Source organism: Dermochelys coriacea, chromosome 17 (assembly GCF_009764565.3).
Source record: "Dermochelys coriacea isolate rDerCor1 chromosome 17, rDerCor1.pri.v4, whole genome shotgun sequence".
Lineage (NCBI taxonomy): Eukaryota > Metazoa > Chordata > Testudines > Dermochelyidae > Dermochelys > Dermochelys coriacea.
In genome coordinates, this window is record NC_050084.1 from 16320866 (window position 1) to 16347987 (window position 27122).

At 39.1% G+C, this 27122-nt stretch overlaps 1 protein-coding gene and 1 long non-coding RNA gene across 10 annotated transcripts in view; one reads left to right on the forward strand and one right to left on the reverse strand.

Moving 5' to 3' along the window:
* The window catches only part of GTF2I (general transcription factor IIi), a 78013-nt gene that overhangs the window by 46059 nt on the left and 4832 nt on the right, over nt 1-27122 (reverse strand). For all 9 annotated transcript variants that reach the window (XR_005289301.2, XR_006276168.1, XR_006276167.1 and 6 more), the window contains exons 2-9: nt 15329-15432; nt 13780-13918; nt 5557-5691; nt 4680-4863; nt 4432-4460; nt 2599-2653; nt 1736-1779; nt 464-541 (exon numbers count right to left, since the gene is read on the reverse strand). Coding sequence is in view for 6 of the 9 variants with exons in the window: in XM_038375442.2 (XP_038231370.1) it covers nt 464-541; nt 1736-1779; nt 2599-2653; nt 4432-4460; nt 4680-4863; nt 5557-5691; nt 13780-13918; nt 15329-15427 (763 nt within the window). In the remaining 3 variants the exon portion in view is untranslated. The remainder of the gene's footprint in view (nt 1-463; nt 542-1735; nt 1780-2598; nt 2654-4431; nt 4461-4679; nt 4864-5556; nt 5692-13779; nt 13919-15328; nt 15433-27122) is intronic.
* On the forward strand, nt 2935-3566 carry LOC122456958. Its single transcript, XR_006276169.1, has 3 exons — nt 2935-2951; nt 3259-3261; nt 3419-3566. It is a non-coding gene; the product is annotated as an uncharacterized LOC122456958 (long non-coding RNA).

A 27122-nucleotide genomic window follows, 5' to 3' on the forward strand; every position in this document is an offset into this window, starting at 1 on the left:
TTTGCAATTAAAAAAAATTAACCAATTTTAGACAATTAAATTTTTATGGTAGATGAAGCTTTGAGCCAGACAGCCTTTAGCACACTGCGTGGTAAAAAGGCGACAAAAAGTTCTCACTGAGGTTACATTTGCAAGCCTGTAACCAAAGCAAAACATATTCTAGCATTCTTCCACAATTCTACCAGCTCAAAGTAGTTATTTAATACTAGCTTACTTTCAGCTATCTATAATGTCATTTACCTGCCGGGGGTGAGAGGGGGAGGAGGTTCTGTTGCAGTAGCTGTATGCCTATTTGCTTCGTTGAGAGTTACTTAAATGGCTACCAGCATGGAGGTTTTGTATTAGAACAAATAAGTCTAGTTTAGCTACACCACTACAATGTGTCTAAAAACAGGAAAAAACAGCAGTCGTCACACTTAGATATACCATCTTATGTGACAAAATATATGCAAGCTAATATTACCTGGAATATTATACTGATAGTAGTCAGGATCCTCCGATTCCTCTTTTACTGTTACTGTTGCCATCTCTAGTGAAATTCCTGCAGAAGCAACCGAAAAGTCACCCAGTCACATATGCAGACACATGATAAAGGGATTCAAAAACAAAATTCTGGCTTGTCTTTATTGCACAAAGAGGAGCAACCAGTTTGAAGTAATGTAATAAGTTACTATTTTTAAAAAATGGCATAGTGGGCTTCCAGGTTTCTTTCATCTCAATAACTTCCCTATCAAATAGGCTCAATTTACCCTATTTCTTTTTTCTAACCTGCTAGCCCTGCAAACTCAACCTTGGATCCAAAAAGTCAAGCTGGGCTCTTCCCTTCTTGTACACAATCACCAATCATAAAAGTTTTGCATCCCCTCCTACGCACATGGCACTTCTAAACTAACTTTGCTCACTCATATTTATACAAACTAAATTCAGTTGAAATCTAGAGATTTCTGGAACTGAATCATTTTGCTGTGTGCAGCAGCACTGTAGGGCCTTGAACTGGTCCACATTTTGCTAAGCAATGCTCTCAGCAGGTCATCAAATTGGTTCAAAAATGTTTTCAAAACATTTTGACTAAAGGAAGATTACCACCCCAAGAGTCTGCAGAATAGCATTAATAATGCTGCAAATGTTCTAGCAACATTTGCAGCGAAGATTTGACTCCTCTTCTTCATTTCAGTCTCTCTGACTCATTACTTTATAAAAACAAGAATGCAAACTAACTCTTTTTATGTATTAAGAGAGCTAAAAATCATCTATCTATACAGCACCTGTGAATTTACACTATCTAGGATAAACATGAAGGGATATTAAGCCCATATGTTAGGACTGAATATTATAGCTGACTGGGCTAGTTAATTCTTCCCTTCACCCAAAGGATGTAGAAAACTAAAGAAAAATGGGAGGAATAGACCACAACTTCTTCCCCATCTACCTACAATCTTATGACATTGTCATTAGTACAATTTTATTAGACGGCCTATAAAGTTTTAAAAACATCATTTCTCAATCCTCAAAACGGATACTTTTGACCAACTAAATCCTATAGTACTTAGCCATTAGTAGGCTATAGTTTGGTTAGATGAAGGAAGGGGTTTGTTAATATATTTATTGCAGTCAACTGCTGCTGTTCACGTGCTTTTCTGTTTGCACTCTCTACCACTATCTAAACACAACCACTTGAAATTAAGGCTGCTTGCTCAGAATGTTTTGCAAAGAAGTACAAAACAAAGTTACATACCAGAATCCTCATTTGGTTCTGTTTTTACTTGGACAGGAGGGCCACTAAAGGAAAAAAAATAAAAATAAAAAAGAAGCATCAACAACATGCTTATGGAAGTTTCTGAAGTGCTTGTATTATCTAATAACTTGGAAGTGATATAAAGAAGTTAAGAGAAAAAATTCATAGTGCCATGTAGTAGCTATTCTGGAGTAGTTTATGTGGCTTTCAATATCATTCATTCCCTTCCCAACTTCTTTAAGACATATTTAGTATTATGGAACTGCACTAGTTTTAGTAAGATGTTTATTTAGAAGCACATATTCCATTAAAATTTGCATTTTGCAACACACATTTTACATTCATGGATTTCCAACTTGTTCCGGAGACTGCCAAATGGTAAAATTGTATGACATTCAATAGAAGAGACAGTGGGAAGGAATAAGCTTGATGGACATACTTGTGACATACTGCTGCATGAGAAACTCATTAGTGAATGGTAACATATGAATTATGTTATTATATACCACTCATGTAGGCTGAAATGAAACTGATATCCACTGAGTTATGAAGAACTTATACATATACACATAGCCAAGAGCAAGACGAAGTTTAACTACATGCCATTTTTGATCTTAGGTAAGCAAAGGTTATTCAGACAGAAAAAAAAAAAATGTATCAAGGAAGTTGCATGCCATATAAAAATACATACTAGACACTGAAAACCATAAAAGTTTATGGAGTGTTCTGATTTTCTCTCTCTCTTTTTTTCTTTTTTAAGGTGCTTTATTTATCAGAGACAGAAAAAAAGGTCCACAACAGTGTTTGTTTATATACTTATATTAGTTCCAATAGGGGAAAAAAAAAAAAAAAAGACATTTTACCTTCCACTCGGTGGTGTAACCGTGCTTGTAGAATCTGTAACAGTCACATGAGCTCCTGAAAATGAAGATACAATTTATAGTTTTCTTATACGCCATTTACATTATATACAAGTTTAAAATGCCACAAAGAAATACCCTTTTCCTAAACAGGATTTAATTTTAGTTTCACAAATTAGAGAGCTTGTGCTTTTATAAGAGATTTGTTGTTATTACTGTTTACAGCGGGATGGGCAAACTTTTTGTCCTGAGGGCCACTGGGTATGGAAATTGTATGGTGGGCCATAAATGCTCATGAAATTGGGGTTGGGGTGCAGGAGGGGGTGAGGGCTCTGGCTGGGGGTGCAGGTTCTGGGGTAGGGCCAGAAATGAGAAGTTCAGGGTATGGGAGGGGGCTCCAGGCTGGGACAGCGGGGGAAGATGTGGGATGAGGGTGGGGGGGAAGGGAGGGGAGCTCTGGCTAGAGGTGCAGGCTTTGGAGTGGGGCTGGGGATGAGGGATTTGGGATGCAGGAGGGTGATCCGGGCTGGGACAGAGGCATTTGGAGTGCAGGAGGAGGATCAGGGCTGGGACAGAACCCCCTGGGACATGGACTCTGGCTGGTGGTGCAGGCTCTGGGATGGGGCCAGAAATGAGGAATTCAGGGGCTCCAGGCTGGGGCAGAGGGTTGGGGTGCGGAGGGGATGAGGGCTCCGGCTGGAGGTGCGGGTTTTGGAGTGGGGCTGGGGATGAGGGATTTGAGGTGCAGGAGGGTGATCCGGGCTGGGATCAAGGGGTTTGGAGGGCGGGAGGGGGATCAGGGCTGGGGCAGGGGCTCAGGCAGCGCTTACCTCAAGCAGCTCCAGGAAGCAGCAGCATGTCCGCACTCTGGCTCCTATGCTGAGGCGCGGCCAGGCGGGTCTGTGCACTGCCCAGTCCACAGGCGCCGCTCCTGCAGCTCCCATTGGCCACAGTTCCTGGCCATTGGGAGCTGTGGGGGCAGTCGTGCTGAGGGAGTTGGGGGGGGGGCAGCACACGGAGCCCTGGCTGCCCCTAAACATAGGAGCTGGAGGGGGGACATGCCGCTGACTTCAGGAGCTACGGCACATGTGCGTGGAGCAGCCCCCGACCCCGCTCCCGAGCAGGAGCTCGAGGCCAGATGTGGCCCGCGGCCGTGAAATTTATCCCTAATGGAGAACCTAAGCAATGACCTCTGCAAGATGGAAGCCCTGTGGTTGCCCTTCACAGTGGGGAGCAGTAAACATGGGGCTCTGTATTGGCTTGAAATAGGCTGGCATGAAATTCTTATTCTTAACAAGTCCCTTCCACAACACATGCAAACACACTTGCATTGATTCTTGGAATTGGCATACTCCACTATGTCCATAAAATACATTTCTGCAGATGATACATGGGCCTCCAATAAGCAATCAGAGAACTGTGGTCTAACTAAAACACTGGGAGAGAGGAACTCATGAGTGTTAATCCCTGGTCTGACAGTGACTCTCTATGGAGTTTTAGGCAAGTCACCTCGCCGTTCTCCAGATCAGTTTTCCCTTATCTATAACAGGGATAATACTTGAATTACAGTAAGACGAGTACTGTAGGAGGATTGAACGTATTAGAACGAATTCTCTCCCCAGTCAGTGGTTCTCAGTAGAAGGCACAAAGGAAAACAGAATGGTTCCATAACCGAGTGAATAAGTCAAACCACAATCTAGGCATTTCTGCCAAACAGAATACTTATAATAGATGTGTTTATAGGTGCCCTAACTCTCACAAAGAATTGAAGATAAAAATATATATTCTAAATTATAATTTTCATGTTTTGTTTACTGCAAACAACTTGATACTTACCTAGGTGTTTCTTTGGCTCTAGGAAAGGCCTGCATTAACACAAAGAAAGAAAAATCTCTTACCTAAAAAGTAATATCATTACCCATTTGGTAGTATGACATTTAAATACAAACACTGAATTCTTCATGTAACAGACAGTATATGCGCGTAATTTTTAAAAATTGTAGAATTTAAGGTACCCACAGAAAAATATCAATTAGCTGTTCTGATTTAAATGGACAAACCCATAAAAAGGGAAAGAATGTAACCTTTTGATCACAAATGAGATCCCTGATTTGTTTTCCAAAATCCATTTCAGCGTTGTCACATCATAATTTGCAGGATGTTTAAATGCAAGTCCTTCAGGAAGGCCCTGCACTACCACTGCAGACTGGTCCCTTTGAATCTTGTCATATGGCACAGGGACTACTGTGGACTTCCCTAAAGCTTTACCTGTAAAATAAATTGTTGGGAAACAAAAAATACGTAAGATTAAATACAACAAGCTGGGTTTTCATATTTTTGCCTTCCTTCTTTCAAGTTTCTCCCCATGTCTCTGAACCATGTTCTTCCCTGTTGTACATTTCCACCCTATGATCTGCTATTTCTGTTACCGTTCTTCTCAAGGGGGAATGCAGCATGAGGCTTCCTACAAAGCCACTTCCTAATTGATCAAAGAAGACCTTCACTGAGTAACATGATGCAATGTCTCCTTAGCTAAAAGATGGAAACCACAATACTTCCTCTTCCTTTGGAGAGGAACATGCTTCCCCTACAACACTCCAAGACCTTGATTGTTTTGGGGGTAGGCTAAAACAGGACTCAGACATGGATCAGAAATTCAGCACAAGTTGCACAGTTGACAGTGCAGAGAATTACCATTAGGTTACATATTTTGTTCTTGCTTAAAAGAAAGCTGCTCAATGGAACATTCAGAATGTTCATGTGCAGTGAAACATGTATAAGGCAGCAAACTCTGAAGTTTAAATACACTTTAGAACTACTGAAAAATTAAGCTCATTACCTCAGCAGTAGTCTACACTGAAGGCAGAAACTATAAGCCACTCTCCATCCTACTTTAATGATGATTTAGCTATTTAGGAAGAGTGTTATTTCAGATTTTTAAAAATTAGCTTAAGCGCTTACCGTAACAAAAGCAGAAGAAATCCTCTACAGACTTTCGGAGAGCTTCCATTTCTACAATATCCACTGTCAGCCTGTTTACAAGTGACGTAGTCTTTGTTTTCTGTAGTTCAGCAGCCTTTTCCTCTTCAGAAACACCTGCAAATTATTTGGTAACAATCAGAACACAAATCCCAAATCCCTTAAAAACTCATCTGTTGCCCATCTGGAAGAAAGCGGTTAATATGACATAGAACAAGAACAGTACATATCCCTTAAAAGCAAATCTGTTCCTATGCTGATAAACAGGTGGGCCATAGGTGTTTATGCCAGCATTATTATATTGTATTCATGAAGGTCATAAATATTATCAACATTAGAACAAACTGCAACGATGATGATGAACTAAGAGACATCTAAGCTGGTTGTTTTTGCATAAAGAGGTAAAAAACATGGAGGAACAGTTTAACAGAAAGGCAATGCAATACTACCAAGTAAAAAAGACACTGAAGCAGCGTGAGGGAACTTAAAATGCCTATATCTGAGGAGCATGTCAGCAGTCAGCTTTTAGTTCTGACGTCTTATTTGGTAGTTACATTAAACCTTGTTCTGTTTATGTTGTATAATGCTTAACTGATTCTTTCTGAAGGAAGGGATATGCTCTCTCAATACAACGGCTTGTATGCAGTGCAGCTCTTTCATCTTTTCAAAAGACTTATTAAATTAAGCATGTGTCTGCTATTGCTAAATGGGAGGGAGTACTGTCAAGCTGTTTGTGCATGGAACTGAAAATAACCAGATCTAAACTGTATTCATTGTCCTATTCTCCGACAAAAACAAAATAAAAAATACCATCCACCACCCACATGAACTGTGATGGATGTTAACTCCTTCAACCATATACGATGGATGGGAGAGAGCTACATTTCAGATTGCAGCTTTGCATTCTAATGACATCATTCATGTATTCCAAACATTTACTAAGATCCTTCAGCAAAAAGAAAAATTAAAATTTAGTCTAAATTTTTGAAAGAAAAAAATATCAGAACGCCTACACGAAGTTGGGCATCAAGAATAGGCTGTGGATCTAAGTTCCCTCTAAACTGTACGGCCACATGGCTGTGCAGCTGCCTATTAAGCCCTGCGCAGGGGCTCAGGGCTGCGGCGAGGAGAGATGTGTCTCTCCAAGCCCAAGACCTGCTGTGGCAGGGAGAAGCACCTCTCCCCGCCAGCCCCAGCACAGACCTGCCATGGACATGCTGTAGACAGGGGAGAGGTGCCCCTGTCCCGGCCCCAACCCAGCCCCAGCACAGTGGCTGGGGGAGAGGTGCATCTCCCCCCCCCGCAGCCAAGGTGCTCTGCAGGGATAGAGTGCTAGGAGGGTGGATGCGTCTCTCATAACAAAATTCATTCCACACGTGTGGGAAAAGTTAGAGGATTGGATGGATTGATCAGGAATAGGTGATGTATATTTAATAAAAATCTACAAGTAATCTACATAAAATTCTACATATTTAACTATACGTATCACCTCTACCCTCCAAGTAACTTGCCTTCTTTATGTCTCTGAAAATCTCCAAAGGGCACTGAAGTGTCGAGCTCCCACTCAAAGTACTGGAGTTGAACACTTAAATCACCTGGGACTGACAATACCGAGCACATTCTATGTGCTACTACAAATAATAGAAAAGGGGGCTAATACTTACCTACCTCAGTGAAGTTCTGTGGGGATTAAATTAATGACTGTTTCTAATGTGTGCTCCTAGATTCTTGGATCTAAAGGTACTATAGAAGTTCAAAGTATTGTTAGCTGCACCACAGATTTTTTTTTCAGATGAACAACTATTTTACTGAAAAAGACACAGTAGCTTATTTGTTAAGTGTCAATAGTGTGCTTAGCACTTTATTACAAAAATCAAAACAAAACCCAGAAGATTACATTGTCCCTGCCTCATTAAGCTATAATCTAAATAGGGATAATGCAAATATAAACTTCCCTTGTCAACCAAATGAAGATATAATTGTTGTGTGATTTCATTAGAGTGTTTAATAGCACTTTGCAGTTACTTGAGACAAGCAATGGTAGGCTTAACAAAAGAATCAATTATGAAGAGAGTTGTTACATTCTGCTATGAATCTTCATTATACTTATTGTAGAAATATCAGTTGTTGTCATGGGTTGTCTTATGACCAAAAAAAAAACCCAAAAAACAAAAACAAAACATGAACGGCTAGCACTGATTAGCCAGAAATTTGAACCCAAGTTGATAGCACTGAACCTCGGTTATCATTTTTTAGGTTGCTTTATTTGGTATACTAGAATGGAAGAGTTCTGAGATAGTACAAGAACTATGTACCACTTATATTGATCTAAAATGAACATTTTTCTAATAGAACGTACTATTTTAGAGTGTTCTGACTTTCAAAAAGATATTTTCCTTTTTTTTTTTTTAAAAGTTTTGTAAGGGTTCTTCTGCTATCCTAAGTTTGTTCAGGAGGGTCTTCTGAGCGTACCCGAGACAACCAGCCACCACCAGGCTCAAGTCCACTATTCTTTCTTTTCTCTCTGCACACACACCTGCCTGCTCAGCACCATCTTCACTGCTCTTACTACCAATAAAGTAGCTTTCTGCCTGCTACCTCTGTAACAGTACATGAGAGTGAAATTAGCCCAAAGTCTGGAAAAGGAAGCGCAAATAACCAATAGCACCACTTTGGAATGGACTGTGCAGAAAGTACTGTCAAATGGAGAAAGTAAATAGAAGAGGTGGGGGGGATGGGAATTAAAATCCTCCAATTTCTTTCATTTAAGGTATTCCTAGGTGATAGTTGTAACAAGAGCAGATAAAAACTTCAGCTGCCACTGTGATTTTCAAGTTGACTCTGTCCCTTTAATCATGTTGCATTCTTGCTGTACAGCTGAGAGTCAATGTCTGCACCCTATGTTCTGCACACAGCCAAGATACCTGTGGTGAACTACAGTTATTTAGTATTTTATTTGTAGGTGTTCTTCAATGTGTTAGTGTTAACTTGGTAAGTGGGTTTACAGTTAAAATTAGCTTCTGAGTGACATAAAAGAATGCCAGTGAGTTATAGAATGGTATGTCACTATTTGCACTAGTAATATACACACACAAACTAACTACAGTAAAAGCTGTTTTAACTGGCATGTTGGGAGAATAGGGGGCACCGGTAAGTGAAAAATGCTGGTTAACTAAGAGGGACGGAGTTTGGGTGCAGGAGGGGATGTGGGGCACAGGCTTTGGGCGCAAGCCCCCTCCTTCACCCAAACTTCCTCCCAGAGCTCGTGCTCCACACCTCTTCCCACGCCCCAACCCCCTGCTGGCCCCACACCAACAGGACTATAAACTGGAATTTCAATGAAGATCAGAAATGCCGTGTATAAAGCTTTCTGATTGGTGAAATGATGGATAAGGCAGCTTTTACTGTACAAAGAATGTCCTTTAAATATACAGCAAGGAAATCAAAATTGATTAATCAAATATTACAACTAAAACCTCTACCCATTAAAATAAACTGCTTTACACTGAAAAGTTTCTAAATAGCTTTACATACACAATGGGAGCCATTCCATACTCTTGATTTCAAACTTGAGATATTTTACTCTCTACATCTGAATCCCAAAATCCTGATATACTATAATATCCTATTACATTCCATGAGAACTTTGAGTGAGCAAGGTAAGACCAGACTGGTACCTTTGTATAAAAGTATCTGGCATGAAACTACTCCTTAAGCTTTTCTCTTATGCTCCGCTGGTATTCTGACATTATGGATAAGTTCCTGGTTCAGTGGGTATCTTTGTAAAATTCAACGCATCTGTTTATGGTGAAATAACGTATATTCAAAGATCACCACAAGTTTAGCACTGTCCTTACTAGTCCAGAAGCTTTACAAAAAATAATAAGAAAAATATGCTATTGGAATATGGTAGTGGTAGTCATATTAGCTAGAAGGGAGGAATCAGGTGTTGTTACACTTCATTTACATAGTTGTTAGCAGGTGCAACTAAAGTAGCATGAAGAGGTAATGGGGTTAATCTAGTCCAGGGATCGGCAACCTTTGGCATCTGGCCTACCAGGGAAAACCAGGCTGGTTTGTTTACCTGTAATTTAAACTTGTTTCCATCACCAGAGCCCCACTAAATTACACCCATTACTAATAGTCAAAAATGAGTCTCAGATACTGAGCCCTGCTAGTTATCAGACACTGCCTATATTTACAAAAGATGCAAAAAAGGGACCAAAAATAATTTAAAAGAGAGTGAAGCAGTGGAAGCAAAGGAAAAAAAAAAAACCACTGCCTCTACAACATAACAGGGAAGAAGAGCAAGCAAATCTGACATGAAAAGAAACGCAGAAATACTTAACAGCCACGATGACTTAGTCCACACATACTTTTAAAAAAAGAAAACTAATTGTCTGATAGACATGTAAAAGCAAATCAGGAATCAATATTCTCAACATACAGAACACAACTGGCTTAAAAGGTGACCTGCAAATGATTATTTTTAAACACTGAGTTTGTGCCTTTTCTGTTCTTTTATGATTAAAAATATGGCTTCCAAGAGATTTTTATTTCCACTGGCCCCCCCCTTTTTTTTTAACCTGAGAAATGATAGGATCAATTCTGGCCTTCCCTGGGTGTTTTTTTGTTTTTGTTTTTTTTGTTTTTTTTTTAAGAGGACCTACTAATGTCTCAAAACATGCTTTTTGCACGTTCACATCTTAACTGAAAGGGCAAGGGTTGGTGGGGGGAGAAGGCCTCCCTGGTTTTGAGTTTCATATTAGGACAACTGTTATAAACCCTAGTTACAAGAACAGTTCAAGCTGCCAAGGGAGGTGGTGGAATCAGCATCACTGGGGACAGTTAAAGCTAGAACAAACATTAATTTATTAGGAATAATAAAGTCAACCTTTACACAGAGTACTAGATATGAGTTAATTTGACCTTTTCTCAGTCTTGCTTCTCCCCCTCACCCCCCCCAAAATAAAATATATAAATAAATCCCTTCTTCTGGTCTGTTTTACATCCCTTCTAAATCAAAATGATTCCATGAAGAAATATCTATTAGGTTTGAAAAAGCTTCATCCAACGAAGCACTGCAATTTTAACATTCTTGACACCAAAGGTTTATTGTTTGCACATATACCACTATGGGAAACTGGAAGCACTGAACAACTAGCAATATAGTGCCAAGCAAACAAAAAGGGTAAAGAGTCTAGTTTACATCTGGTAACTTATCTAAGAATTCCACAGTGCCTCAATCTTGGGTATCATGACTTGTTTACAGACTAGGCTGCTATCAAGCAGAAAGAAAAATCCCAAAACTGTTATCCAAAGGTAACAGCATTTATGGTACCAGATGGCAGGTAGATTTAATGAGGTCAGCACCAAATAAAAAACAGACACCCCAAACAACAAAAATCCCCACTAAGTCAGAGAGGGCCAATTTCCCACAAATACAGGTTGTAACACAGATTAGGAGTACTAACTTCATGAAAAGTTAGCACATCTCCTTTAAAATAAGACAACTGTTTAAAATAAAAAATCACTGAACTCTAATATGGGAGCAGAATGCCTGGTCCTTAGGTTGGCAAAGACTGATCACATCTAAATCATGAAGCATTTGGGGAAGGATACCAGTAACACCACTATTAAGGTCCTGAACACTTTATGAGTATGAATACCCTGTAAACTGGAGTGAAACAAAGGAAGGATCTGGATAAACTGAACATCAAAATATTGTGCTTCCATAAAAAAACCTATGTTTACGCTATGCACAATCCAATGCAAGGGTGGTATGCTACAAGTTGCTTGAGTGCAAAGCCTTATGAGAAGATGGTCTTGTGATTAAAGCATGGTTTGGGACACAAGATCAGAGTTCATTTCCCAGCTCTTCCACTGACTTTCTGCATGACCTTGGGCAAATCACAATCTCGCTCTGCCTGCTTGTCTCTCTCCCTTTGTCTGTTAGATGGTAAATTTTTCATGGTATGGCCTTTCTTTATATTTACGTCAATGGTTTTCAGCCTGGGATCAGTGGAGCCCTGGAGGTCCGGAGACTATGTCTAAGGGGTCCACAAAAGGTGACTATGAAAATAAACAGATTTCAGAGTAGCAGCCGTGTTTATCTGTATCGAAAAAAAAAGAGAAGGAGAACTTGTGGCACCTTAGAGACTAACACGTTTATTTGAGCATAAGCTTTTGTGAGCTATAGCTCACTTCATCGGATGCAGTGAGTGTAGCTCACAAAAGATTTTGCGATACAGGTGCCTTTTCTTTTTATGAAAATAAAGTTTTAGATTCCAGAAAAGGCATTCTCAATCAAAGGCATTATCAAAACTATGGGAATACCCCCACCTACAGGTCAAAACCAGGAAGTGTTTTCATTACCATAGAAGCCCACAGTTTAGCACCAAGCACACACAAACATTTATAGTTAAATTGTGTTCAGTCCGTTTTTAATCTAAGACTTCTATGGTAGGGGTCCGCAGACCACAGGTTGAATTTCCAAAGGGGAGTGCACCTCCATTCGAAATTTTTTAGGGATCCGCAAATGAAAAAAGGTTGAAAACCACCGAACTATGCATAGCTCATAGCACAATAGGGCCTTCAAGTGCTACTATACTACATACAAAAATAGTAGCTTCATGTTGCCACAGGAAGTGGGTAGGAATAGAAACCCAGCGGAGAGTTAAGCCTCCCTGTGGCCTTGCTGCAACAAACATTGCCCATACTTGAACAGGAAGTTTTATTCATAGAATTATGTGACTTAACCAACACAAGGAGCAATACTCCTCTTTCATTCCACCCTGAGAACAGGAAAGTACAAGCTGCAGCAGCCATTATCACTCAAAGGTGGAAAATTGAGATAATTTAAGAAGGATAGTCATAATGACAAAAGTCTTGCATAATCCAACTCATTTGCCATCAAGTGTTTATCATACTTATTCTTAGTGTTTGCCATTTACCAGAACTATTTGTGTTTAAATAAGGACTTGGTTCAGTAACACCTCATCTACTATTTGATTCTTCAATGAAGTTATAATGCTGTACTTTGAACAGTAACTTCACTGCGAATCAAGCAGAATAATTACTTCTATAGCGGCTGTGTGTATATGATTCTGTATGACAGTTAAACAACAGAGTCCTGCCATGAATAAAGAATGAGTGCTGAGAGAATGAGCTCTGATTTAGAATTTTAAACAGCAGCAAAAACACTGTTCAAGTATGTCCACTGTTTCTATGATGGACTAAATAGGTCTGTTTGCAGTGTTGTTGTAGATGTTTTGGTCTCAGGATACGAGACACACAAGGTAGGCGAGGGAAATATGTCTGTCAGTCAAGCAATATTTAATAATCGAAGGAGACGGGGTGAAGGATGATTTTTAGTTTTTAACAAAAACTCCACTTAGCCAGGCAAAACTACATTCTTCAATGACCAATTACGTAAGGACCATCAGAAACCATTTTTCTTGATGGGCAGACTGATCGTTGAAATACAAGCTCCAAGGCAGGTCATTAATCTTTTGAAAGACGGTCTGGCATATTCTAAGCGGGCCATCTCTTAGGCCTTGTCTACACACAAAGGTTGTACCATTTAGCTAGACCAGTATAGTTTAGAAACAGATATAGTTAAAGCAGGACAACCCCCAAGTATGGATGCACTCATACCAGTATAAATATGCTTCTATCAGCATAGCTTAACGCTGTGCAATATATTATGGCGTTACAAAAAGCTGTAGGCAAGCCCTAAGGTTTTATTACCCATGTCAAAAGCTTCATGTAAGCTCTGAGAAGATATGAAGTCACCTGAGGAATTAAGGGACTGTCTGTCATAGTTGAAAGTAGTTGACTACCCAAGAGTCTATCTTCTATACTACAAAAAAAGATGCTTTTTAAAAACGGCCTTAGCAAACATGATATAAAACATCACTTTGTACCTTCCGTGTAGACAGAGTTTAACACAGTTAGAACTTTAGCTAGTCTTGTAACATTACCTTTTGGCTGAGGTAAAAGTACCACTGTGAACTAAACCATGGATGTTGAATATCATGTTTGTGTAAAAAAAAAAAAAAAAATGTTCTTAAACACTGAGTTACATAATATAACTGTCAATTATGGCAAGACCAAGGCATTGAAACACTTATTAGGTACAGAGTTCAGTGTACTATCATGTATAATTAAGTATTTGTGAAATACCTTTTTTTTTTGGAAACTTACAGTATTTAACAAAATCCTTCTGAAAATCTTTCCTTGTATTGACAAAGGCTCTTCCCCTCTCAGTTCCAACTACAAACACATCTGTTTCGTACACAGCAATACAGGCAACTTCTGCCTTGGACTTGGCAAGTTCTTTACACTATAAAAGAAAAAAAAACAGAGCTGCTTTGAACTACAATAGTTAGAAGTACAGTTAATGCAGTTTTACATGAAACCATGCAGAAAACAATTTATTTTCCAGTGCTGCCACGGTATAGCTCTCAAAGCTATTGCAAATAATACAATGCCATTCATTAACAATAGATAATTTATACTTCTATAGTGCCTTTCATCTGAGAATCTAAGAGCACTTTAGAAGTATTCATGAAGTTAGGTGTTGTCTACACACGTTGTACCAACTGAACTAAATCTGGTCAGAAACTGAGTGATGGTATGTCTACAGTACAAGCACTGCAGCTATGCTGCTGTAGAATAAGCACTACAGTGACAGAAGGGGATTTTCTATCACTGTAGTAAATCCACGCCGCTTGAGAAGTGGATGATAGGTTGAAGGAAGACTCCAGTCTACAGTGGGGGTTAAGTCAACCTAACCACATCGTACCAGGTGTGAAATTTTCACAACTCTGAGCAATGTAGTTAGGTTAATCTAAGTTTTGGGGTAGATCAGGCCTGAGTTAAACTGGTACACCCTTGTTGTGTAAACATTCAAACTGATTTAGCCTTATAATGATTTAGCTGATTTAAGAGTGTTCATGCAAAGGGGATACACCAACTTAACTACATCCATCTCTGGACCCATTTAGTCAAGTCTGTACAAATTCTGTGTGTGAACAAGGCCTTACCCTCAAAACACTCCTGTGAGGATAAATATTATCTTTTCCATTTTAAACATGAGGAAGCCAAATCACAGAGATTAATAGATTTACTCAAAGTCACAAGGAGGACCCCCAATTCTCAGTCCCATGCCTTAGCCACAGGATTATCCTCATGATGGGAAGCAGGAGAAGCATTCCTGTTCAATATCTTCAAGCTCAACAGTTCTGTGGTGTTTTCACTGTTGTCTTAAGTTAAACCTGTAAGACTAAGGCCATGTCTATACTTTGCTTTCACCTACTGGTACAACTACACCAGTGCAATATCCTAGAGTAGGCAAGGAATACACTAGTGTAGCATACCATAATTATCCTTACAGTGGCTTAACCAGTTGGAAACTACAAATTGCCCTCAACTGCTGTCTGAAATCCCAGCCTAATAGTGCAATCTCTCAGTTCAGATCATATCTCCACTATAGTCAAAAGTTATGATTATTATTAGCATGGTTTGCTTGAATAGACTGAACTGAGGTTGTTTTTTTTTATTGAAAAATATGCTATCAACTCACTCTTGAGTATTCTACAGTTCTATTCTTCTATTACAGAGCAGTCTACATAAAGGTAAAGCATAAAAGCTATAAGTGAAAATGGCATGCAACAATTTTCAGGAAAATGTTGTAATTTTGTATGTGAGAGCGACATAATTCTAACATACTGAAGCAACTAGCCACACTAACCATTGACTCAAGTGCTGACATGAGGAATGTAACCACCATTCTGCTTTCAGAGGAGTCCTCATCATGGACGGACAATGCTGGCGTTGCTGGTTGGGCCATTATCCCTGTAAAGCAAAAAATAAAACTGTTACAGACCTGGGTGCTACATAACAATGGAAGAACACTAACTCCTTTGTTACATGGTGGAAACTAAAGTTTTTTAAAAAAGGTAGAGATTAAATTTGGACCCCTCCCAAAAACAGGAAAAAAACTTCCATGCTCTCTCTTCAGATTTCCCCCATCCTATTCCAAAGACATTTTGTAAGAATTAGATTTTTAAATTAATTAGTAAAACGACACATCTGACTAGAATACAGACCTTAAGTATCTAGAATGAACAATGTCAGTTACCCAAAGAATTTTGAATTGCATTTTTTCAGTTTGATTTTGTTCTCAAGCATCCTCGATAGCCAAGGTTAATCTGAGTATCTGGATTAATACTTATATGAAGGACAAACTAGATACGATATATTTAAAACATAGACATAATCCCTACCCTTTAAAGTTCTAGGGTTTTCTGTTTGAAAAAACCTTCCCGGCAATCAACTGCATATCCTAAGATGTTAACTCAGTCAGTTAACTCAGCAGGAAAGTGTCTTCAAGCATGTCAACAGTAGCAGCAAAGAGTGGGACATTTTTATTCAGATACCATTCAGCTACCTGTGGGTGTCAACTTCAAAGCCTAGTTGAACCTACCTGGGTACCTACAGACTTTTATAGTTTTATAAACTGAAATATAATAGAAACTATATTTTAAAAGTGGCCGGCAAAAAAAAAAAAAAGTTTAATGCTTTTTGTAAACATTATGATTTATAGAAAGCGATACCTTATTCTTTAAAGTAACCATTAGAAATATTAGGACTTTATTTTCTATTTTTGCTGGAAAAATCTTTGGATGATGGGAGAACACATGGTATGAGTGCATCATGAGAATGAAACCTGAGCAACTGATAAAGAGAAGGGATTTTCTTCTGCTGGACTGTTACAACTTGTTTTATTTACACCTATTTAACTCAAACTCTTGCCAAACACTTGGGAGAAGAGTCCTTTCTTAAACAGTAAAACACTTGTGCAAGTCTCCATTAAGCACAACAGAATCAAGAAAAGCTCAGGACAATCAAGGCCTTCTGGAAAAGTACACTCTATGATCTTGCTCCTTTTCTATAACTTGGGCAGACATTTTGGCTCAATTTTCAAGGGTCTCATGCAGTACTTAATTTGTAACAAGAGAGGTGCTGAGGATCAAGCAGTAAGATGCCAGGGCTCAAACAACTCTTTTATTTTCATAACTGACACAGCAAGCCCAGAGGTGCCAGGGCTATGAACTGCCAAGCCTAGAGGTACGCCCTGGCACAAATTAAGCACTGGTATCACGCATCCCTTCATGTGTGCACAGAAGTCAGGGTGGTGAATGCACACAAATATCCATTTTGTGTGCGCAAATGCACACTTTTGAAAATTTGGGCAGTTAGTCCCTTCTACAAAAGGGACTTACCCAATACACTGACAAGATTAAATGCAACTGGGGGTTCTCTCTGTCCCTTCATGCTTAGTAGCTGTCCCTTTCCATTTCAACTGAATGTGGCACTTTTTCTCTTTAAAAAAAAAAAAAGTGTTGCAGTATACTGTACATATCACCTGCAAGTGGACTACTACAGAGGTTCAAAAGTCTGGCAAATGAAACCTGGATATTCAGTAGTTACCTTAGCAACATCCAGTTTCTTAAACTCTATAGTACACATAAATCAAGCAAATTGTTTTAAGCCTTGTCCATTTTACAACTATACTTTTAAATCATGTTTGAGACAGTCCCTTCTCCAGACACACGTTTGCAATGTTTAAATATGGTGCTTTAACGAAGTTGTTTGGTAGCTTTAAAGTGCAATGTGATTGCAGCTAATGCTATCTATCTTAAAAACAGCCGAAAAGCTGTAAATCAGAATCTAACTCTGTCCCCCTTACTTATTCCTTGATAAGGCCAGAGTGCCCTCTTTACTGTGCTGATGTTGGCCTGAATGTACTTGCCTAGGCTATTTTAAAAATACTGACATCACAATTTAAGCAAGTCTGTCTGTATACCCAGAGCCTGAATGATTTCTTAAGCTAAAAGGTGAAGGTGAAGTACAGTCTACACCTGAACAGGATACCTCCACAATACCCTGAAGGTATTATGTCAGTCATTCAGTAGGTTTACTCTTCCATTTGGTTCAGTAGTAAACATTAACCCCAGAAAAATAGTAAAAGAGCTATACTGCTGTATTTCCCAAGAAAACAGAACCAGATGGTCCTCATCTCATTAAAAGGTCACATAGCACCTTGTACCAGCCCAGGATATTTATACCCGATTAATCCAGTTTGGAACCTGGATTAAATACATTCTGATTCATAGAGTTTAAGGTCAGAAAGAACCACTAGATCACCTAATCTGACCTCCTGTATATCACAGGCCAGAGGTTCACCCAGTTACCCCTGTAAAACTTGTGTTTTATTTAAATACATTATCTAGAATTGGATACAGATGGAACAACATTCATTTCCCTAACATTTTCAATTACACATATCACAATATATTGTATTAGTATAAAATCAGTTGTCTTCCTCCCCGCCCGCCCCCAAAAAAAGCAGGGTGGATAAAAATGGATGATTTTCTTAAAGGAATTTTATTATTTACATTTTTGTAAATAAACCCATTTAAAATGAAATCTGAATTTAACAAATATTTTAATGCCTTATGTTATAATCTCTTAAAACATTTTAAATAAAAAATATGCTGAATCAATGAGCCTCTATCAAAAACTCTGCATTAAAGGCAGCTTTTCTATATAAAGAAAAAACATCTAACTTTTGAGGTCAAGCTTTATAAATATGACATAAATTGTACTGTATTAAGGGCTTGATCCTGTGGGGGACTTGGGCTGTGCCACTGGATGAAAGACTGGCAAAATCAGAACACATACTGGGACCTGGCCTCTGACTCCAGGAGATACCATGTTTCAGAGTAGCAGCCATGTTAGTCTGTATTCGCAAAAAGAAAAGGAGTACTTGTGGCACCTTAGAGACTAACAAATTTATTAGAGCATAAGCGATGAAGTGAGCTGTAGCTCACGAAAGCTTATGCTCTAATAAATTTGTTAGTCTCTAAGGTGCCAGGAGATACCATGCATCTTATCAGGATCATCCACTGACCCCACTTGAGTGGTCTCATTACTCTTACTTTACAGCTTCTCCTTACCTAAGCTCTGATTGGCTCAGTTCTCCATTTAAAGAAAGTCAGTAGCTAAGCACAAGTCACAGTTTGCTGAACTGCTAAATCAATTTTTGACAGTAGTATCCTCTTCTGCAGGCACAGAAACAATATTTTCTTCATTTGAACTAATTCATTCAAAAATAGAGAAACTGATTGGGATTTAGACAAGTTTTATGCTTTTACTTCTCTTCCAATTATGAATAAATGTGAGGAAGGGAGAAGATGAGATCTATTAGTTTTAAAAGTTAGAAGGACAATTAAGTAATTTAGGAGATCATCTCATTTTTAAGAGACTTTGGTGAGTAAGAACTTAAACTACAGTCACTCTGACTGAGGGCTTGGCTACACTTGAGAGATACAGCACAATAAAAGAGCACCGGAAGCACTACCTCACTACCCGTCTGCACTGCCAAGGCACATAGAGCACTCTGACTCCACGGCTACAGTGCTGCTCGTACTCCACCTTGGCGAGTGGAATAACGTTTGCTGCGCCCTTGCTGGAGCGCTGCGGCACCAGCTTGAATGGGGTGTTGCTTTACCACGCTCTGATCAGCCTCCAGAAACGTCCCATAATCCCCTTAAGTCAAGTGGCCATTCTAGTCATTGTTTGGAATCGGCTGCAGGAATGCGGAAATGCCTTTTGAAAGCTCCGTTTCTGACAGCCGGCTGCTTATCTACTCCGACACAAAGCAACCATTAGTGTGGAATGTTGTGTATGAGAGAGAGAGAGAGAGAGAGAGAGGCGGGGGGGAGGGGGATTTGCTGCTGTCTGAACTTACAAGATAGCATGATGACATGCTCTCAGCTCCCCAAAAACCCACTCTCTCCCCCCACATACACACAACACACTCCCTGTCACACTCCACCCCACCTCACCCATTTGAAATGCATATTGCAGCCACTTGCATGCTGGGATAGCTGCCCATAATGCACAGCTCGCAATGCCGCTGCAAGTGCTGCAAATGTGGCCACACTAGTGCGCTTGAAACTGTCAGTGTGGACAGACTGCAGTGCTTTCCCTACTGCGCTCTATGAACGCTGGATTAACTCAAAGCGCTCTACATCTGCAAGTGTAGCCATGCCCTAAGGCATATTTGATAATTTCTCAGGCTGACCTGAAATTATCAGAGAAACAAGGCAGGGGTCATAATATCTTTTATTGGACCATCTTCTGTTGGTGAGAGAAACAAGCTTTCGAGCTTACACAGAGCTCTTCTTCAGGTCAAGAAAACTAACTCAAAGTGTTTACGATCAGCTTATTTCATTGTCCATAGTTAACTCCTTTGTTTAACAAATAATTTAATTCTAAATGTAAAACGTTTAGATAAGAGAAGTTTATGGATTCAAAACATTTAAAATTTTTTTTCATAAAAATAAATGTTATATGCTGTTTTCGGTTTAATTCAATTAGTTACCAAGCTAATGCATCTTAACACAAATCATGAGCAAAAAGTTAATCATCTAATAAATATATTGTTCACCTTTTTCTAACATTAAAATTGTGCAATTAATAAGAATCTGAGAGTACTGAGCTATGTAATTGCTTAAGAAAAGAGAGAGAGAGTGTTAAGTGTGGCCCCTTAGGCATCAAAAAGATATACCAAATCTACGGTAATGTCTCTATTTAGATGTAAATCAACATGTTTCAATGGTTATATATACACCTATGAGAATGCACCTTTCTTTAGAAAGTAACTGAAGTACAAACAGAAAAGTTGATTATAACCAATCATTTAAAAAAAACAAGGCTTTGCACTTGGTGATTTAGAATCAATCCACCCTGACAAAAGCAGCCACACACCTGGAAAATTCCTTTACATTTCACCGCATTTTCCTCTTTTTTTTTTGCAGTTTTCCCCTGCATCTCTGCCAGCCTATAGTATATAGGGGTATAGTGTTCATTATTAGGCAATCCACCACTGAGCTCAATAGGTCTGCACCTGACCACAAGATTAGGCCCTTAAATGGTGAAGGACAACAGTTAATCCTGAGATTAACACTCAGTGCAAGGCTATTCAAAATCTGGTGATACTTAGAACATGTGCCAATGTACTAGTCAAAAAGTTAAATTGAATCAGATCTTTAGCTATTACTAGGGCACTACCAAATTCATGGCTATGAAAACGCAACATGGACTGTGAAATCTGGTCTTTTGTGTTTTTTTTTTTAATCTTATACTACACAGATTTCACAGGGGAGACCAACATTTCTCAAATCGGGAGTCCTGACCCAAAAGGGAGTTGCGGGGGGCGGGCGCAGAAGGTTTTTTTTTAAATGGGGGGTCACGGTATTGCCACCCTTCCTTCTTCAGAGCCGGGTGGCTGGAGAACGGCAGCTGTCGGCTGGGTAGCCATCTCTGAAGGCAGCACCCTGCCAGCAGCAGAGCAGAAGTAAGGATGGAAATGCCATACCATGCCATCCTTACTGCTGCTGGCAGTGACTGTGCCTTCAGTCAGCAGCTGCTGTTTTCCAGTAGGGATGTAAAAGGTTCAATGGTAAGCATTAGGCTTACCGTTAACCAACCTTTACCATTAAACCTGCTGCCCCACACCCAGCCGCAAAGGCCCCATGCCCGGCTGCCCTGTGCCTGGAGTGACCCCAGCCCCGGCCGCCCCACACCAGGCCGGCCGGAGCGACCTCAGTTAACTGATTAAACGATATAATTTTAAATTGTTTACCGGTTAATTTTTTAAACTAATATTTACATCCCTACTCTCCAAGTGCTCAGCTCTGAAGGCAGCTCCATCACCAGCAGCAGTGTAGAAGTAAGGATAGCAGTAACGTGACATCCCCCACGAGACCCCCCCCTCCTTTTTGGGTCAGAACCCCTACAATTACAACATGTGAAATTTCAGATTTAAATAGCTGACATCATGAAATTTACAATTTTTAAAATCCTATGACCATGAAATTGATTAAAATGGACCATGAATTTGGTAGGTAGTAGCTATCACAAGTAGGTTTCCATAAGACTACTAATGATATATTTGTAAGTCTTCACCAGTCCTATTTTGCTGGGAAAGGGCTTTCAAAGAGGTCAGTAGCATTTAGTATTTGTCATCTGTGAATCCTTTAAATTGATTGTCTGAAGAGAAGTTTTTGCCTAATAAGTGAAGACCTGTAACATTAAATAAGCCATTACACAAAGTAATTGTGATGGGGCACCAGGGCTCTCAGCTGGAGAGAGGGTCACCAGGACACGAAGCAAATGTGTAAAATGGGAGCCCAGGGATAAGAAAACAAAAAATGGTAGCTTTGTGTAGGTTAGCTGGGACCTGATGTAGCTCATTCAGCATGTTTCTGGCTTACTTCCACTTCTGAGAGCAAAGAAATAGAAATGTTTGTGGCAAGTGAAAGCTAAACCACAAGAGAAAGTTACTCTGTGTCTTTCTTATTCTTACAGAACAGTACACATGCCAATCCCTGCGGCCCACGGGTGTTAGATGTCCTCCCCGACAGTTTCTTATGGACACAAAAAAGCAAGAGAAACAACATTCCGGCATGAGTAGGAAGAACTACGCTTTTTAAAGAGTTTTGTTTGTACAGAGCATATGCTGTTCGGGGAGAAAAGGAAGGAAGACAATTAAATTTCCCTTTATGACTAACACAGCAAGAAAGGCAAATAAATGTTACACCTAGCCTGCCATAACCCAAGAGAAGTTAATGTGAAGGGTTACAGGAATCTGTTTCATAAAAGCATATACTCAGATCATTAGGCTAACGACCTGTAGGCCAAATCCTTACCTTCCACTGTTTTAGCCAGTGTCGCAAGATATTTACAAGTCAGAAGCACTAAAGATTCATATGTGTCTTCATGCTTCAACCACCATTCCAGAGGACTTGCTTCCATGCTGATGACGGGTTCTGCTAGATAATGATGCAAGCAGAGCGGACCAACGCATGTTCATTTTTGTCATCTAAGTCACATGCCACCAGCAGAAGGCTCATTTTCTTTTTTGCTGGTTCGGGTTCTGTAGTTCCCACCTCCGAGTGCTACTCTTTTAAGACTTCTGAAAGCATGCTCCTCACCTCGTCCCTCTCAGATTTTGGACAGCACTTAAGATTCTTAAACCTTGGGTTGAGCACTGTAGCTATTTTTAGAAATCTCAGATTGGTACCTTTTTTGCATTTTGTCAAATCTGCTGTGAAAGTGTTCTTAAAACGAACAATATGTGCTAGGCTGTCATCCGAGACTGCTGTAACATGAACTATATGGCAAAGTGTGGGTAAAACAGAACAGGAGACATACAATTCTCCTCCAAGGAGTTCAGTCACAAATTTAATTAACTTTTTTTTTTTTTAAACGAGTATCACCATGGAAGCATGTTCTCTGGAATGGTAGCCAAAGCATAAAGGGGCATATCTGGCACATAAATACCTTGCAATGCTGGCTACAAAAGTGCCATACAAACGCCTGTTCTCACTTTCAGGTGACATTGTAAATAAAAAGCAGGCAGCAGTATCTCCTGAAAATGTAAACAAACTTGTTTGTCTTAGCAATTGGCTGAACAAGAAGGAGGACTGAGTGGACTTCTAGGTTGTACATTGTTTTGTTTTTGAGTGCAGCTATGCAACAAAAAACCAAAACAAAAAAAAACAAACAAACAAACAAACATTTGTAAGTTACACTTTCACGATAAAGAGATTGCCCAACAGTACTCGTTTGAGGTGAATTGAAAAATACTATTTCTTTTATCATTTTTACGGTGCAAATATTTGTAATAAAAATATAAAGTGAGCACTGTACACTTTGTACTCTGTGTTTGTAACAGAAATCAATATATTTGAAAATGTAGAAAAATATCCAAAAATATTTAATAAATTTCAATTGGTATTCTATTGTTTAACAGTGTGATTAAGCACGATTAATTTTTTTAATTGCAGTTAATTTTTTAAATTAATCACTTGAGTTAACTGAGATTAATCCACAGCCCTAGTATACACTATACTACATTCTTAAAAATTATGACTAGTATACGTTTGGGCTTTAATAGCATCTTAATTATTCTATCTCTACAAGTACTTAAATCTGTCTCAACAGTCAAGTAAGATTGAGACTCAGAGTAAATTCACTTAGTTTTCAAAGTAAGCATACAGTTCTAAAGCAGTAAAAATATATTAATGAATGTTAAACCAAATAAAGTAAATTATTAATCAGAGCCCCCACCATTTGATAATTTCCGTCTTTACTAGTGTAATCACATTTACTTAATAAACATGATTGTAAGTAATTACTCTTGTTCTCTGTGCCCATCAACACTAACACCCAATGTCTGAGAAGTTATTTATTTTGAACTCCACTCCTGTTTATCTAATTATAGCAAAACTGGTTCTGGCATTTTTTCATAGTGACAAATTGTCTTCTCAGCTAATACAGGCTCATCCTTGGTTTCTATGTCACATTGTACTGTGTCACAGGAACCAAATCTATTGTTTCCATTAAAAAAACCCACCTACAGTGAGCTATTCTTCAGGTGCTCACATAAAGGCCAACCCACACTACAATCTAAAACATATTTTTGAAACCGTTTGTAACACCAATTTGTTCTGCTTACAGCAAACATGGTTGAGCTATAGCCCCGCAGCAGCTTTTGCCCGCCCCCACACTACCCTGTGCTAACCAAGCCTGTATGCCCATCTCACACCAAACTGCCTAAACCTGTACATATCAGTGCATTTGGGGAAAAATCAAGGCAGCTATCCCATACTGCTTCTCTTGGAATCTAATGACCCTTCGCTATTTCCTTCATTACTCCCCCTGGACTCGGGATCTTGCATACTACTGACTGTTTTTGCAACCAACAAAATCAAAACACAGCTCTTCCTGGAGCCCATTGCTTTTGTTCCTGCTTGAGTCAAGGGGGACGCTGCAAAGCAGCATGCAGATACTCTCCTACCCTGATACAGAGCTTGATGCTTACACAGGACAGAAAGAACAAGTCCCCAAAAATCTTATGTTGCGCTACTACTAGAGAAGGCAAATTAGCTTTTTGATTTGCTCAGAAAATTGACTCTTTGTTTAAGTCAAATTTGAGTTAATGATAGCATCAGTCACACTGCTGTGCTAATATATATTTCAGTACGATACTTTCAGATAATCTGGTTGAGTCACATCAAGTATATCACAAACTAAATCAACAGCATAAAGCTGGGTGATGGTAATTGCTGTCCATTTAAACATACTCTTCACAATTTCACTTCAAAGTTTAAACAGCAGGTAATTATGAAATACTGGGAGAGACTGTGATGTGAAACTGCGAGAACAAAATTTAAGTGGATTGTGTACCTGTCAGAACTCCCAAAATGAACTCTCAGCCCCATAATCCAGAAGGTGCACTTTCAAAAATGTTTAAACATGGATCCAAGCCTGAACAAACACTTTACACAGACTGTCTCCACTCCCTTAAATTAGCAGACAGAGGCTTCCTGGTGCTTCTTTTCTGACTTTTACAGTTACCAAGTAGGTCTCTGCTTTCCTTCCCACCCAACTTCCCAAGGACCACTCCTTATTGCAAGTTCCACAAGGTACAGCTAACACTCATGAGCTATAGTGTTCCAACAAGAAAATTCATTTTACCCAAATGTGAACAGACTTCTATATGCATTTATAATTAAAATTATTTTCTACTAGAGGGTAAATGATCCCTTCAGTACACAGACAGGCAGTTGATGTACACATCAGGGAAAAAGTGTCACATAGGCCTTCACCCAAACTAACCCCATTATATTAATCTAACAAACCTGATCTGCTTCAAAAGATTAATTTGACTCTATTGTACATAAAATCTCATACTTTAAAAATACACAACTTCCCAAAGACACACTACCAAAAATATTCTGGCTATATCAGTTCAAATGTTATTATTTCAATGGTGAGTCTCTTTCATTAAAACTAAAGAAAACAGTTTTCTACCTTTAAAATTTGTAGCCATCAAGGCTGGTGGGACAAATTTTTATTTCATCCATTTTGTTTTGATTGATGGATTCATGTTTTCTCCTATTATGTAATCTATGCTTCAGGAGTTTTAAGTCAATGTAATCCAGTAGGGTGTCTGCTCAAGAAGAAAGGAGCCGACAGACGCTCTCAAAGATAATGTATATTTGCGAGCAATCACAAATGCACAAAAAATAGATGACTTACTTTAAATTAGCCACCTAATGTAGAATTTAGAATTTTTTAAAAGTAATCTACTACATAGCCTTTTCTGTAAAAAAAAAAAAGCCACACGTCATCAGCAAGAGACTTGTTAAGAAAAAAACTGGAAAAAACAACAGGAAATGTCTAAAATGTGTTGAAGATTAAACATATTAATGAAGAGTCCATGACCCAAGAACCTCTCAATGCCAACTGGCAAAGACGTGTAGAAGTGTGTATATTCTAGTTCACCAGGGAGCGTAAAATATAGGTACAAATACTATGTAAGAAGTGCTAGATAGATAGATTTTAAGAATATATTTTCAGTGTGTAGATACTGGTCACCAGCTAAAGTGAAAAACATGTTTTCTGATAGACAAAAGTTGCTTATTCATCTGTGTTCACATGTATGTTGAGTACTGTCTCATTCACAATAGGCTTCTTATCACCAGTCTGTGTGGAAAGCAAATGAAATATTGTAAGGTCTTCAGAGAAAAAAAAAAGTAACAGGAAGAGAAAACCTATCTCATAGGTACACATCACAGGTTTGCTTAACTATGAGGGAAGGGGCGCTGAGAAGACACCCAGGCATCCTTCACTGAGGAAGTACAAAAAGACAGTGAGCTTGTTTCAGCTAGCCTTGGTTTAAAAACACTGAAGAGAATTTTGGGAGAGAGAAAACTTCTTTTGACAAGTTAATGTTAGTTTAGTCTCTAAAAAAGTGTGTTATGATTTTGTTTCATATGTAATTGTTTCCAATATTCTTACTCACTATTATTAGAATATTGAATCTTTGACAAACTTATTCTTGTTTTCACTATAAATATATCCAAGTGCTAAGCAAGTGCTAAGTGTTAAGCAAGGTAGTGGATCTTGCTGAAACTTGCACAGTAATAGAGGCAAAGAGTCCTGTGGCACCTTACAGACGCATAGGAGCATAAGCTTTGGGTGAATACCCACTTCGTCAGATGCATCTGACGAAGTGGGTATTCAGCCACGAAAGCTTATGCTTCAATACGTCTGTTAGTCTATAAGCTGCCACAGGATTCTTTGCTGCTTTTTCAGATCCAGCCTAATATGGCTACCCTTCTGATACTTTACACAGTAATGTGTTCTGTTCCTTTGGGAACACTGAGCCTGGTAATTCTGTGAATATTCAGTGGACAAGGGTCTAGGACACTGGACTAGGAAATGCTTCAAGGACTTGGCGGTTGGTGTGTACCTATCACAGCCTGTGTAGAAAGAGCTGGCATAGCTACGTTATTTAGGGGCATGTTTTTTTCCACATGCCTAACCAACATAGCTATGCCAGCAAAACTTTCTAGAGTAGACCTCAAAAAACAACAAGGAGTCTGGTGGCACCTTAAAGACTA